The 16,136-nt window shown below is 42.8% G+C and overlaps 1 protein-coding gene across 1 annotated transcript in view; it reads right to left on the reverse strand.

Annotated features, from left to right (window-relative positions):
- Window positions 1-16,136, reverse strand: part of vps50 (VPS50 EARP/GARPII complex subunit) — a 351,039-nt gene that overhangs the window by 126,241 nt on the left and 208,662 nt on the right. Inside the window, exons 15-18 of the mRNA XM_070881083.1 lie at window positions 14,153-14,247; window positions 13,958-14,056; window positions 9,335-9,425; window positions 791-964 (exon numbers count right to left, since the gene is read on the reverse strand). Of these exons, the coding sequence (XP_070737184.1) occupies window positions 791-964; window positions 9,335-9,425; window positions 13,958-14,056; window positions 14,153-14,247 (459 nt within the window). The remainder of the gene's footprint in view (window positions 1-790; window positions 965-9,334; window positions 9,426-13,957; window positions 14,057-14,152; window positions 14,248-16,136) is intronic.

Below are 16,136 nucleotides of genomic sequence, written 5' to 3' on the forward strand. Positions count from 1 at the left end.
TTGGCTTGACTTCAAAATTTTTTTTTTAATTTTTTGTGTACAACATTTAATGAACTTTAATTTCAATTAATTTTAATTACGTGAGGTGTGGTTTTTTTATGTCGTGCTTAGTGTGTTCGTTTTTTTTCTCATTGATAGCAATAAGAACTCAGAACCTGAAGGACAGGGGCATGCTCCGAAGCACGGGAAGAGAGAGCCTCGCGCAGGAATCGCAGGCGCATCCGGGACTACCAGGTAATGTTAAAAATTCACAGGTCAGAGGCGTTCGTCCGAAGGATGCCTCCGACCCAAATTTCAGGCCCGATGAGTTTTCTGCCAGTATTCATAGCTGTGACCAACCCACAGGTAGCAGAACCAGATCATTTACACATATATTCCTTTAAAGTGGCTAAGTTTATCAGAGTTTATCATGATGAAGCATGTCATCAGTAAGCTGCAGGAACTTAAGTTTTCCTCGTTTATAAAAGTTATAGATATTAAACAAAGATTATATTCTCTGTTTCAATACATTATTCTGTTCTTGCAATTAGCTTTCAAAGTGATTTTAAAAGCCAGCTGACAGCCTAGTAAAATCAGGCTCTCATTTCTGCATACTTCAGTAACGTTAGTATTATGAAAATGGTCTTTAGGGCAGATTGACGATTTGCACGAAAATATATAAACATATATTCCCCACTCAAAAGCATTACAGACATTTCTGACATTAAAGTTTTATTTCAAATATTTAAGATTGCTCTCTTGCCATTCTGAAAAGCTTTTCTTTTAAAGCACTGCAAATAGAGAGTCATACCCCATTAGCAGCAAGAACATCTTCTGTTTCATCATCTTTGCCATCTGTCTGCTGTTCAAATGGATTTCTACCATTTTGGTATTGGTCAAATAGAGACCCTGCTGTTGATGTTGTTGTGTATTGCTTGCTAGGTGACACAGAAGGGGAACGTGACTGTCGCATAAATTTAAACTCCTAAAAGCAATACATTACCATTAAGATCATTTAAATAGATTAGGATTTAGGACTAATGATAGCTAAAACATTGTATTTCAATCTAAGCAAACAAGTCAGGATACATTTGTATTGATCATATGCTCAATGAAGCAACATGACAGTAATTTATTTTATTGACAACAATGTGCAATTTTTGTTCAAATAGAATGTATACCACTCTCATTATAGTACAGCCCAGGGTGTTAATCTGTCACTTTTGTTACTTTGGAGTTCTGAGCCATTAGAAACTCCTGAAAAATACCAGAGCCATTTGTAACACAGCATTGTAAAATAGCTAAGACACTTTAATCAATAAATGGATTTTTGTATATGGGGTAATCAGAATCATCCACAGACACAACATTGAACAACTTCACCTCATCTATAATGACAAATCTAACATTTCTAGGACCATATTTTGTGCAACTACATAAACCCTCAGACAAACCTGAACAGAAAATGACATGCAGAGACACTTAAGTCTTTGACCTAATGAGGGACTGCTTTTTGACCCAGGTTAACAATTTTGGATCTGCTTCTGCATAACAAACCAGAGCTGAGTGAAGAGTGACCATTACATAATACAGTTTGACATCAGACTCACCGGGATAAGGAGTACAATGCAGCATCTTAATTTTAGGAAGGTAGACTTTGACAGAATAAGGAAGCAGCTAATAGAGTTGGACTAGAATAGATTGTTAGAGGGACATTTAGGAAAGTGATCTATTTTAAAATGCATAATCCAGGAATTACCGGATAAAAAGTACAATGAGAAGGAGAGGAAACCTACATGACATCGAAGGAATTAAGCAAGGAATAAGAGTGTGCCTCAAACATCGACATTCAACTCGAGTGGTCGACAGACAAGATGAAGATTGCTAGAAAAGTAGAGAGTCAAACTAAAACAGAAAGAGAAGGATTGCAGGAAACCTAAAAACATAACTACATCCAAAATAAACAAAGTCAGTAGAAGGACCTTTCAATCGCACAATGGGAGAATGGCATCAGATATCTAGGAAATGGCATATATCCTAATTATACTGATCATAGAAAATGCACCCGACTTGTTCCTGGAGGGAAGGTTTGTTTTTCTGGTAAAGGAGGAAATTTTAAGGACAATAGTAATTATTGAAAAGGATGTGAAGGAAACATTGAAGATATTGAAAGAGGATAAGGCTTTGAGACCAGATGGGCTGTAAACAAGGATCTTTAGGGAATCATTAGAATTGGAAGTTGTACCAAAGGTCTGGAGGGAAGGGCAAAAGGACGGTCCTGAAAATTACATGCCAGTGTAATTTTGTCACAGATAAAATATTAGCAGTTATCTTGACAAAGGGTATTTTGAAATATCTAGAGAAATCATAGGCAGTCCCTCAAAATCAAGGAAGACTTGCTTTCACTCAAAGTGAGTTCTCAGGTGACTGTACAGTCCAATATGGGAATTACAGTCTCTGTCACAGGTGGGACAGACAGTCGTTGAAGGAAAGGGTGAGTGGGGAGTCTTGTTTGCCGCCGTCTGCGCTTGATTTCTGCATCCTCTCGGCGATGTGACTCGAGGTGCTCAACGCCCTCCCGGATGCTCTTCCTCCACTTTGGGCGGTCTTGGGCCAGGGATTCCCAGGTGCCGGTGGGGATGTTGCACTTTATCATCAAGGAGGCTTTGAGGGTGTCCTTGAAACGTTTCCTCTGCCCACCTGGGAGTCGCTTGCATGTAGGAGTTCCGAGTAGAGCACTTGCTTCGTGTCGGACATGCGGATGATGTGGCCCGCCCAACAGAGCTGGTCAAGTGTGGTCAGTGCTTCGATGCTAGGGATGTTGGCCTCAGTGAGAACACTGACGTTGGTATGTCTATCCCCTCAGTGGATTTGCAGGATCTTGCGGAGGCAACGCTGGTGGTACTTCTCTAGCGCTTTGAAATGTCTACTGTATATGGTTCACGTCTCTGAGCCATATAGGAGAGCGGGTATCACTACTGCCCTGTAGACCATAAGCTTGGTACCAGATTTGAGGTCCTGGTCTTCAAACATTCTCTTCCTCAGGTGACCAAAGGCTGCGCTGGCACACTGGGCAGTATTGGTCCTCGTCATCGATGTCTGCCCTTGCTAATAGTAGGCTCCTGAGATCATCAAGGCATCAGAATGCATTTATTGGGGAGAGGGATGATGTTTGACAAATCTGTTAACATTTTTTGAGATGATGTCAGAGTTTGTGTCAGATTTACATTTTGTCACTAACATACAAAATGATCCAAGGTACTTTATAGAGAAATGACGTGTTTTGAGACTATTATTAAAAGGGAGTGAGATAGCAAGCTGGATGGATCGCAGAAGGGAGTTCCAGAAAGCAGGACCTAGGGGACTGAAAGCCCTGCCACCAATGATGGACAGAATGAACGTGGGATGCACAGAAAGATAGAATCAGAAGATCAAAGGATACAGGAGGATGAGCAAGGCTGGAAGGGGTTGCAGAGGTGGAGAAGAGAGAGGCCATGACAAATTTTGAAGATAAGGATTTTAAATTTATGTTTGGGATAGGAAACCAGTGAAGGTCTACGAGGACAGAGACAATGGATAAGTGGAGTTTGGGGGGGGGGGGGGGGGGGGGAAAGAGAGAGAGAGAGAGAAAGCAACTGCATTTTGGACAAGTTGGAGTTTTAGGATAATGGATGAAGGAAGGTTGAGAACACTGGAATTGAATCTAGAGATGACAAAAGCACAAATAAGGTTTTCAGTGGATGAGAATCTTAGGTGGAAGTGGGCAATATTGCAGAGGCGGAAATAAGTGGTTGTGGTAATGGAATTTGAAGCTCAGGTTCAAATAGCAAGGTTGTACATGGTCATGTTAAATCTGAGTGAGAGGCCAGAGATTGGGACAGAATCAATACGGTTAGAAGTTTGTAGTGAGTAACAACAATTACGATCTTCCCAATATTAAGCTGAAGGATGCTGTAATTTAGCAGACTTGATGTCAGACCGGCAGTTTGGTAGCAATGAAATGATTGCAAAGTCAAGAGAAGTAGCAGAGAGGGACTGCTAGGTGAAGAAAAGAGGGGGCCATGGGTGTATCTTTGGGAGACTCCTAGTATGATAGTGCAGGAAAGGAAGAGAAGCCATTGCTAGAGAAATACCACCTAAATTCAAATAGTTATGAGTGAAACTATGCAAGTACATTCCCATATAGCAGTAGCACACAAGGGGGTAAAGAGTGGTAGTTGGGTGATCAGGAGTTGGGTGGGGAGAGGATCTCAGATCATAGAAAGATAGAAACATAGAAAATAGGTGCAGGAGTCGGCCAGTCAAGCCTGCACCACCATTCAATAAGATCATTGCTAGTCATTCCCTCAGGACCCCTTTCCTGCTTTCTCTCCATACTTCTTGATCCCTTTAGCCGTAAGGGCCATATCAAGCTCCCTCTTGAATATATCCAATGAACTGGCATCAACAACTCTTTGCGGCAGGGAATTCCACTGGTTAACAACTCTGAGTGAAGAAGTTTCTCCTTATCTCAGTCCTAAATGGCTTACCCCTTATCCTTAGGCTCTGTCCCCTGGTTCTGGACTTCCCCAACATTGGGAACATTCTTCCTGCATCCAACCTGTCCAGTCCCATCAGAATCTTATATGTTTCTATGAGATCGCCTCTCATCCATCTAAACTCCAATGTATAAAGGCCCAGTTGATCCAGTCTCTCCTCATATGTCAGTCCTGCCATCTGGTGAACCTTCGCTGCACTCCCTCAATAGCAAGAACGTCCTTCCTCAGATTAGGAGACCAAAACTGAACACTATATTCCAGGTGAGGCCTCACCAAGGCCCTGTACAACTGCAGTAAGACCTCCCTGCTCCAATACTCAAATCCCCTAGCTATGAAGGCCAACATACCATTTGCCTTCTTCACCACCTGCTGTACCTGTATGCCAACTTTCAATGACTGATGAACCATGACACCCAAGTCTCGTTGCACCTCCCCTTTTCCTAATCTGCCGCCATTCTGTAATATTCAGTCTTCGTGTTTTTGCCCCCAAAGTGGATAACCTCACATTTATCCACATTATACTGCACCTGCCATGCATTTGCCCACTCACCTAACCTGTCCACGTCACCCTGCAGCCTCCTAGCAGCCCCCTCACAGTACACACTGCCACCCAGTTTAGTGTCATCTGCAAACTTGGAGGTAGATCTCATGGAAAAGATAAATTTGAAGTGTAAGGAGGGAATGGGTGAGAAGGTGGAGTGACAAGAAAGTGGAGAGTGACGAGCAGCTGGAACTAGAATCTGTGAAGACTTAAGAGATCCAGGACGGAGGAGGAGATGAAGGGGAAGAAAGCCCAGTTGGCTGCATGGCTGGTCTCCATCTTAGCGCTAACACAAAATTCCATGAGCTCTTCGCATTTGGTATTGGAGGCGAGGATGAAGGGGGCAGGAGAAAAGCGTTTGAGAAAGTCTTTATTTGTGGCGATATTAGGGTTGTTCTTGCTCGCCAGGATAATTTTGGAATAGTAGGTGGTTTTGGCAGCTGAGAGTGAGAGTGAGGCATGGTAAAGCTTGATGTGGTCGAGCCAGATGAGGTCAGTTGAGTGCCAGGAATGCTCTTTGTTTGCCTGCTTGTGATTTAAAAGAATGAAGACTGGGTGGAGGTGGGGTTAATGTATAACAATAGGGATGACAGTAATGGACATTGTTTATGTAGACTTCAGCAAGGTTTTGGAAACAATGCCTGCTCAATGGAAATAGGATCTTGAGTTGTATCGTGCTTCGAATAGAACAGAAGTCACAATGTAATAGTGTGCCTATACAGACCATTGCTTCATGACCAACTGGTATGCTGTGTGCCGTTTTGGTTGCCATATTATAGGAAAGCTATCGTAGCACTAGAAAGTGATCCATGTGATACCCAGCATCAGACACTGAGCTACAAGCAGAGACGACTAAAGCAGAGTTAGCTTACACTAGAGAAAATGGGAGGGAATCTTATTGAGGTATTCAAGATACTTAAAAGTTTTGACAAGTTGAACCCTAAAAATGGTTTACCATGGCTCCAAATATGACAATGAGAGGGCAAGGAATGATACTCAGAAGAGGAAAGGTGAATAGACAGAGGGTGGCAAATGTTAGGAAAGAACTATCAAACAAAGCAATTGAGGTTGATTATCAGTCATAATGGGGTCAAGTTTTGCCCGCCCGCTAGAAAGGCACACATTGGAGAGGCCCGCCTAATTTACAGAACAAAAATTGCGCCGAATACTTACCTCGCGATTCTCAGATAGTTGTAGGCCCAATTCCACCTTGACACTGTGCAGCAGGAGCTGCTGGGGGCGGAGTTACAGCCCTGCACCGAAAACAGTGCCAGCAGCTGCGTGTGTGCGCAGTGGCGTCCTGTCTCCGGGGCGACGACCCTATCCCAGGCCGAAGGGACGTCGCCCCATCCCCGGCCTGCGCATCTTACCTCGGCGGCGGGGCCCACCCGCCCGGCCTCTCGCTGGGGGCGGGCCCCGTCCAAAGAACTCCTGGCAGCCGGCGTCGTCGTTGTCGTCAGCGGGGCCTGCCCGCCCGAAGTCCTCGGCAGGACCCGGCTTCTTCTTCATCGTCTTCTCTCTCCCTTCCATCTTCCTCTCTTCTCTACCCCCCCCCCCCCGCATCTTCCTCTCTTCTCTTCCCTACACCTGATTTCCAAGCGTAGGCAAGGTTTCTCTGAGCGTACAAAAATCTACACTTACTTCATTCTAAGTTAGTTTGGAGTAAGTTTTTGCTGCCTAAACTTGCAAAACAGGCGTAAATGGCCGGACACGCCCCCTTTAAAAAAAAATCTGTTCTAAAATGAAACTGTTCTAACTCGTTAGAACTGGAGCAAACTAAAGGCCAAGAATTGCAATTTCTAGGATACTCCATTCTAAACTAGTTGCTCCAAAAAAATAGGAGCAACTCAGGCTGAAACTTGACCCCTTTATGGAGGGAGCTAGGTGGGCATTTGTTGAGAAAAATCAAAGGCAGGACACAGGTAGTGAAACATCTATTCTGTTATGAACTCTAGTGTCTGGATCAATTAAAATTAAAAGAACATCTATGTCAGAGAGTGCAGCACAACCTGCTGACTCCAGTCCCGGGCTCAAATGATACAAATATATCCTTGAAATCATTCCCTCATGTTCATTACTACTTAGTACGTATATTTGTTCCTTTTTGTCAATTTGTAACAGTGGCTGTCAGCATAGTTCTCCTGATACATGGAGCTGTTTACACAAGAGGTTTCACGAATGTCACACAGGGCCGAAGTTTCCGCCCCCTGTCTAGAATAAAAAGGGCGCCAAAAAGTTACCTTCTAATTCTCCGAGCTCGTCAGGACATCTTCAGCCTTGGCATAGCGCAGCACAAGTGATGGGGGGGGGGGGTGGAGCCAGGTCCCAGCGCTGAAAACAGTGCCGGGACCTCTGCACATGCGCAGTAGAGTGTACGCACATGTGCAGTAGCTCCTCGCAGCCCAAATCTCTGCGACGCAGCGTGGGAGGGGCCTGAAGCACGCCGCCCCTAGCCCTGGCCGAATGGGCTCCCCGGGCATTGAAGATGTGCTGAGTTATCAGGACTCGGGCTTCCTAGAAACACCCCACCCAGCATTTTAACACTATCTAGAAATAACATCAGTTCAGAATTTTCAATTTATGGAGAGCATATATTCAAGTACATACATTTGAACTTCGTGCTCGTGTTTCATTATGGCTGGGATGATCCAATTAACTGGGAGCCCAGAAAGCAACATCTGCCTGAGATGTCTGGGAGGGAAATCGCTGGTTTCATTGACAGACCAACTGACAAATCACCCGATGGGAAGCAAGTTGGAGGGAGAGCCCACTCACTTGCTGTGGTCGGGAGTTACACAAGCCCATGTTCGGAGTCAGTCTGTGCTCCATTCAGAAGATGGGCGCTCAGGCCACGGACGACTCTGAGCTGGACTCGGGATCCACGTCTTTGAACATTCTCTGACAACCACAGATTTCGGCAAAGTAAGGGGATGACATTTCAAGACCGCATCCGCGGGGAGCGTGCCTAGACTGGGGGAGAAACGCCCTGCTTTTATTCCGGACTGGTTGGAATTCTAAAAGTGGAATCTTGCAATCTGGAAGCACCAAATTAATAAACACCTAAATTAATAAGCTTCTAGATACAAAATACGCCAATTCCATTGCGTGCTCCAGTCGGCAAGGTAGGACTTCTAATTTTTATTACTTGATTTAATGTTCTTTTATTGTTATTTAAAAATTATGATGGTTTCTATGCATCTTTATGGTTAAAAGTGAAGTGTTTAATGCTTTGTAAAATCCCCTAACTTCCATTTAACTTTCCTTCCCCTCCCCCCGCCCCATCTCTCGTTCCCTATGCCTAATTTATAAAGTGTAGGCAAGGTTTTTCTGAGCATACAAAAATCTACACTTACTCCATTCTAACTTAGTTTGGAGTAAGTTTTCGCTGCCTAAACTTGCAAAACAGGCGTAAGTGGCTGGACACGCCACCTTTTGGAAAAAAAACTGTTCTAAAATGAAACTATTCTAACTCACTAGAATTGGAGCAAACTAAATGCCGAGAATTGCAATTTCCAAGAAACTCCATACTAAACTAGTTGCTAAACTCCAAAAAAATAGGAGCAACTCGAGCCCGTAATTACTGGTAATTTATCGAGAAGTATCTGTAGTTGGAAATTCTATATACAGTATCTTGAGTACTACAATTATTCCTTTCTCTCCACCCACCTCCAATTTTCTCCACTCTTCTCCTAAAAGCAGTGATTATACCTGGAGTCTCTTGTTCTATGGCACCAACAGCCCTCACTCAAGTAGCCATCCTTTGTGCAAGACACTAATGGTGTCAACCGAGCGGGGTTGTCAAAGCAGAACTTGATCATTTTGTTACTAGTGCACTTCACTATCAATCAGGAACAAGAATGAGTTACCAAATTTGTCCCTCCCTGGCTATGAATGCAAAGACCCATTGTCGTGCCTCCACCATGTCCCAGTCTACATAACGCAAAACCAAGACTAACCTGGGGCCTACCTGATGTGCTAACTCACTACCAAACCACATAATACATTTACTCACTAAGTCATCAGGGGAGCGCCACTTATTTGTGAGTCTCTCCTGTGACATAGATATCTAGGATAAATGACAATACATTTTTTTAGGATATACTAACTTTGCTATCATACAAACAGATTTTGGTAATTTTGCAATACTAGGCATGATTAAAGAGAGAAATGCACACAGAAACTTTCATTTATATTTGAATTTTCTCTTGTAATAGTGGTGCATTCCTGAGAGTTAAAGTAAGTTTGACAAACCCCATTCCGGACAGTGATCACTTACATGTAATTGCAAAATACTGAAGTTTGACTTCACAGGACATAATTCCCAAGTTTCATTTTCCAAAAACATTCGCAGTTCTTCAAGGCGTATTCTACAGAAACAGATTAAATAGTTCATTAATATTTTAGTTATAATAATCTTATTTTACATAAATAAACAAGGTTTAGGAGGGTAAATGCACACTTAGGCTTTGTAAGAGTGGAAGCAAGTCATCCTCGACTCCAAGGGACTGCCTATGACGATGAGGTTTTATAGATTTCTCCTTCTGCAATCGGTTAATGCTATATAATGCAACACTTCAGTAAGTGAACTTCCTTAGGCCACTCAGTAGTCAAGCTTTAGAACATCCTGAAGAAGTTTGACAAGTGAGCTTTCTCGTAGCTGCTTCAACTTTCCTTCCATGAAATCATCAAGATTCACCTCTTCAAAATTCACCAGCAAATAGCTATTTAGAAACTATACCGAATTATTATATTTGTTCTCGGCGGATCGGGAACAATTATCAATGTAGCATAAAGTACTTTTTTTTTGCCAAGCCCACACAGAAGTAGGGGCCTGGATTTTCCTCTGCATTTGTGCTGAGAGAGACGTATAACCTGGGTGCTAACAAATTACCTGGCTGAAAACATCACTGAATTTTGAACACAAGTAAATTACGCATTTAACAATACGCCCAAGTCTCCTCGATCCTTTACGTCTGTCCATCAAACCCTTCATCCAAACAATTCTCCGCCCACAAAAATGCCCCACACCTGACTCCCAAATGCAAGTATCCTCCAATTGCCTTTGTTCAAGGATCTCTTAACATTTGTGACTGGAATTTCAGATGCAGCAGAAAACATGGTCATCCATCTGGTACTTAATTGCAATGTTTTCAGCTTTAAAAAAAAATTATCTTCACTGTGACCTGCTCTGTATTTTCTGTTTCGTTGAGTGGATTTTATGGCATAAATAAAAGTCACATTAAAAATTGAAAAGCTTCCTCGATTGCAGGTTCCTAAATATGCTTTGCTTGTGTTTTCTGCTGGTCCTCATTAACATGGAAAGAATGGACTTCAGGCACCAATGAAAGCACTCTTTTGGGTACAGGGACAGTAAGATCATTTGCATTTATATAGCCTCTTTGACAGAGTAAATGTCCCAAGGCACTTCAAGGCCCTTGGGACGTTTTACTACTTTAAAGGCGCAATATAAATAAAAGTTGCTGTTGTTGTTGAGGGAGGAAAAAATAGGTAGAGAGGCAGAGAGGTTTAGGGAGGGAATTCTAGAGCTGAGGGCCTCAGCAGCAAAAGGCATGGTCACCAATCGTGGAGTGATTAAAATCGAGCAAAAGGCCACAATTCTAGGAGTTCAGAAATCTCGGAAGGTTGTAGGGCTGGAGGAGGTTAAAGAGATCGGGAGGGGTGAGACCATGGAGGGATTTTGAAAGCAAGTTTAATAATTTTAAAATTGAGGCATTGCCGGACCAGGAGCCAATGGAGGTCAGCGAGCACAGGGGTGATGGGCGAAGGGGACGGTGGGAGTTAGGATATCAGTTTTGGATGAGCTCAAGTTTATGGAGGGTGGAAGATGGGATGCTGCCCAGGAAAGCATTGGAATAGTCAAGTCTGGAGGTAACACAGGCATGGATGAGGGTTTCAGCAGCAGATGAGCTGAGGCAGGGGTGGAGTTGGGCAATGTTACAGAGCTGGAAGTAGGCAGTTTTGGCAATGGAGCGGATATGTAGTCCGAATCTTATCTCGGTGTTAAATATATCAAAGTTCTGAATGGTCTGGTTTAGCCTCAGACAGTTGCTGGGGGAGGGATGGAGTCGGTGGCTAGGGAACGGGGTTTGTGGCAGAGACTGAAGACAATAGCTTTGATCTTCTCAATATTTAGTTGGAGGAAATTTCTGCACATCCAGTACTGGATGCCAGACAAGCAGTGTGACAAAATAGAGACAGTGGAGGTGCTGAGAAAGGTGGCGATGGGGTAGAGCTGGGTATCAGATGACATGGATTCAGATGATGTTGCCGAGGGGCAACATTTGGATGAGAAATGGGAGGGACTCCAGAGGTAATGGTCTGAGAACGGGAAGAGAAGCCATTGCAGGTGATTGAGGTGCCGTCTTTCGAATGAAACATTAAACCGAGGCCCCGTCTACTGTCCGGTAGATGTAAAAGATTCCATGGTACTATTTCGAAGAAGAGCAGGGGAGTTATCTTCGGTGCCCTGGGGGTGGCCAATGTTTATTCCTTGACCAACATTACATGTTCTGGTCATGAACACATTGTTGTTTGTGGGAGCTTGCTCTGTGCAAATTGACTGCCACATTTCCTACATTACAACAATGACTACACTTCAAAAGTACTTAATTGGTTGTAAAGCGCTTTGGGACATCCTGAGGTCGTGAAAGGTGCTATATAAATGCAAGTCATTCTTTTTTCTTTAATGACAGTATAGATAAGAATGGAATCCGGCGAATGCAGTCACTCCCAGCTCGATGACATTGGAGAAAGATGGTGCGGCCACCGGGTCAAAGGCTGCAGACAGGTCGAGAGGTATGAGGAGAGATAGTTTACCATGGTCACAGTCACTTGAGGGAGGACGATTGGTGGTAATCAGCAGGGGGTTTCCTTGCCCATCTGATGCCTTGAGCCTTCAATATTGAGGACTCCCAGGCAATGTTCCCATTCAGGCCGGTCACCGGCCTTTGAATGAAAAACCCTCGAATGCACGGAAATTTGAATGGGCTGCGCAGCCTGTTAAAAGGGCTGTACACCCAAAAAGAAACTTAGAGGGAACATTGCTCCCAGGGCCACTCCCTTCCGACTGTATACCATTGTGCTGCCAGTGGGACAGGACATACCCAGTGATGGTGATGGAAGAATGTGGGATGCTGGCTGATAGATATGATTCTCGGAGTATGAATGTCAGCATGACTAGTCTGTGAGACAGCCCTCCCAATTTTTGCACAAGTCCCCAGATGTCAGTGAGGAGAACTTTGCAGGGTCGACTGGGCTAGGTCCAACACGTTGTCGGTGCCCGAATCCGATGCCTAAATGCCAGGTGATCCATCCAGTTTTATTCTTATGCTCAAGGGTTAAATTAAGTTGCATAGACTAGACTCAAATTCCCATGACTATAGAAGCTTAAGGGGTGAAACAATTGAGGTGTTTAAAATGATTAAAGGAACTGATAGGGTAGACAGAGGAAAACTATTTCCTCTGGTGGGAGAGTCCAGAACATGGGGACATAACCTTAAAATTAGAGCTAGGCCATTCAGAGGTGATGTCAGAAAACACTTCTTCACACAAAAGATAAGTGTAATTCTGGAACACACACATTAAAAAGCTGTTGAAGTTGGGTAACTGAAAATTTATAAACGGAGAATGATTTTTGTTCGGCAAGGGTATTAAGAGTTATGCAACCAAGGCGGGCAGATGTAATTGAATGGACTTGAGGTGCTGCATGGCCTACACCTTTTCCTATGTTTCTCTTCGGTGAAGAAACGAAGAAACAGGGAAACAGGGAAAACAATTGTGGGTATGAAGAATGGTAGTATGGGATTAGGAGAGGGGTGCTGGTTTGAAGGTGCGCCTTCTTGTTTCATTCCAGTTGGCATGAAGCAGTTGCAAGACCAGGGAAAGGAGACTCCTACTCTGTGGTAGGCAAACATTTGTTAGCGGTTCAGGAGGGGGCCTGGAAAATGACTTCAGTAACTGTCAACAGTTTGTGGTTGTTTGCCCTTGTCTTCCTCCAAATAAGGCATATTGCAAAAGGGTGGGGGGGGGGGGGGGGTGCAGTACTGAACTTGGCCTCCATTACCAAGTGTAAAGGACGAGAAGAAACAAAATCACTTCCTGTTCAAAAAGCCAAAAATAAAGATCTTTTTGACAAATAGACCTGCCCCTTAAGACGGATGGCACTGAATTGGCAACTTTGGAAGCTATAGCACCAGATTTGTTCTTTCAGCAATTTGTATCTGAACTGTACCCAGCACCAACACAGAAAATCTGAGAGCACAGGTCTCTGACATTCAATTGCATGTCGTTTACATTAGTCTGCTATCTTCAGGCACATCAAGTGCAATCCCCTAATAAGCCTTAGGAGAAATTCAGCTGCTGTGCTATTCAGGCACAGAATATCGGTAATGGATTAGCATCCATTTTTCCTGGGCAGGGCAACAATTTTTCATTGGCTCTTTGGGTGCTAGACCCATAAAAACCTATTTACTGTTAAGTCTTATAACATTTCTGGATTGCCTGCTAAAGGATTCCTTATTTTTTGAATGTAGTTTGTCTTCACATACAATTTAATGCTTTGCATTTAAGAGGAGAAAGCACTTGGGGTACTGCCTTTTCAGCAGTTTTATGCAATAAAGTAAACATTTTGGTCAGATTCTTTCAACACTCTCTATACTAGAAGAACAGCAGAAAGAAACAGAGGGAAATGACATGAAAATTTGAATTCAGTTCAACAAATCTGGAAATTACAGGCCTACTGTCAGTGTAAGTAAGCATGAAGCTATAATTTAAGAGCTTATAACAACATATTTACCTTTATACTGGTAACACGCTATTTGAGAGATGGGACAGAACACAAAAATGTAATTAGATTCTAATAAAGATGAATAACCTTTACCTGTGGTAGCTTTTAAAGTAATTCACACTTTGTTTCCGAATAGACTCCTGCAACACTTCTGATTTACTGCCACAAAATTCTTCGCCAACTTGCATCAGTCTGGTTTACAAACAAATAATGTTGAAGTTTAAAATGCATTTAATTAATACAAATATGTTGAATTAAAGTAAAGTAAAGTGTCAGTTTGTACAATACCTGCTAATAATGTCCAGTACAAAAATAAAATCATCATACTTGAAATTGGATAAATCTGTTCCAAGCAAGTATGTTTTTGCTTTCAACTGAACATCCTATAAAACAAGAATATAAATTATGAACTTAATTTAAATCTTAGCTTCATAATTTCAGAATTTAAAGTCACAGCAGCAGTCCTGAATTACATTTCATTGCTTATAGAAAGACAAGATTTTGAGTTACGTTGGTAGTCACAACAATACTAGTTAGATGCAGTGGTTTCCAAAATCCCATGGCTAGGTCCGAAAAGAACTGCATTGAACGAGCATTACACTCCTATTCAGATCTAGGCAAGAGATATTTTATAATATTACAACTATACAACAAATACATCTGTGCTGTGCACAAAAAAATGCAAGCTCCAGAAATTATGAAACAATGGTAGCAAGTAGTGAATAAGAAATACACTAGAAAACTTTCATTTAAATGAGACATGGAATTCATAAACTCAATTGATAAAACTGGGCAATGAGTCAACTTCCCAAATGGGAAATCATGTTTGAAAAATTTGCTGGAGTTCTTTGAGGATGTAACGAGCAGGGTGGATAAGGGGGAAACCAGTAGATGTGGTGTATTTGGATTTCCAGAAGGCAATTGATAAGGTGCCACATAAAAGGTTACTGCACAAGATAAAAGTTCACAGGGTTGGGGGTAATATATTAGCATGGATAGAGGATTGGCTAACTGACAGAAAACAGAGGCGGGATTAATGGGTCATTTTCCGGTTGGCAGTGACTAGTGGGGTGCCACAGGGATCAGTGCTGGGACCCCATCTATTTACAATCTATATTAATGACTTGGATGACGGGACCGAGTGTAATGCAGCCAAGTTTGCTGATGATACAAAGATGGGTGGGAGAGCAAATTGTGAGGAGGACACAAGAAATCTGCAAAGGGATATAGACAGGCTAAGTGAGGGGCAAACATTTGGCAGATGGAGTATAATGTTGGAAAATGTGAGGTTATCCACTTTGGCAGAAAAAATAGAAAAACAGATTCTAACTTAAATTGCAAGGTGCTGCAGTACTGAGGGACCTGGGGGTCATTGTGCATGAAACACAAAAAGTTAGTATGCAGGTACAGCAAGTTATCAGGAAGGCAAATGGAATGTTGGCCTTTATTGCAAGGGGGATGGAGTATAAAAGCAGAAGCCCTGCTACATTAGTGAGGCCACACTTACAGTACCGCGTACAGTTTTGGTCTCTGTATTTCAGGAAGGATATACTTGCATTGGAGGCTGTTCAGAGAAGGTTCTCTAGGTTGATTCCGGAGATGAGGGGGTTGACATATGAAGATAGGTTGAGTAGATTGGGCCCATACTCATTGGAGTTCAGAAGAATGAGAGGTGATCTTATCAAAGCATATAAGATAATAAGGAGGCTTGACAAGGAGGATATTTCCACACATAGGGGAAACTAAAACTAGGGGATATAGTCTCAGAATAAGGGGCCGCCCATTTAAAACTGAGTTGAGGAGGAATTTTTTCTCTCAGAGGGTTGTAAATTTGTGGCATTCTCAACCCCAGAGAGCTGTGGGGGTTGAGTCATTGAATATATTTAAGGCGGAGATAGACAGAATTTTGAGTGATAGGGAATAAAGGGTTATGGGGAGCGGGCAGGGAAGTGGAGCTGAGCCCATGATCAGATCAGCTATGATCTGATTAAATGGCGGAGCAGGTTTGAGGGGCCAAATTGGCCTGCTCCTGCTTCTTATGTTCTTATAAACCCATTTTAAATAGGATTCTTCTGGCCAGCAGATGGAGGAGATTAATATCCTATTTGCCTGGACAGGATTCAAACCTAGATGCCCGCATTGGCAGACATGGCTACAGCCACACGCACGAATTCTAGTAAAAAGTGCCTTACACACAATACAGGTAAATGTACTTCAGATGTATATTTAGTTAAACAAATACCACCTTTCAGTACAAAACTTTGCAGTCTTT

This window comes from Pristiophorus japonicus, chromosome 5, assembly GCF_044704955.1.
Source record: "Pristiophorus japonicus isolate sPriJap1 chromosome 5, sPriJap1.hap1, whole genome shotgun sequence".
NCBI lineage: Eukaryota > Metazoa > Chordata > Chondrichthyes > Pristiophoridae > Pristiophorus > Pristiophorus japonicus.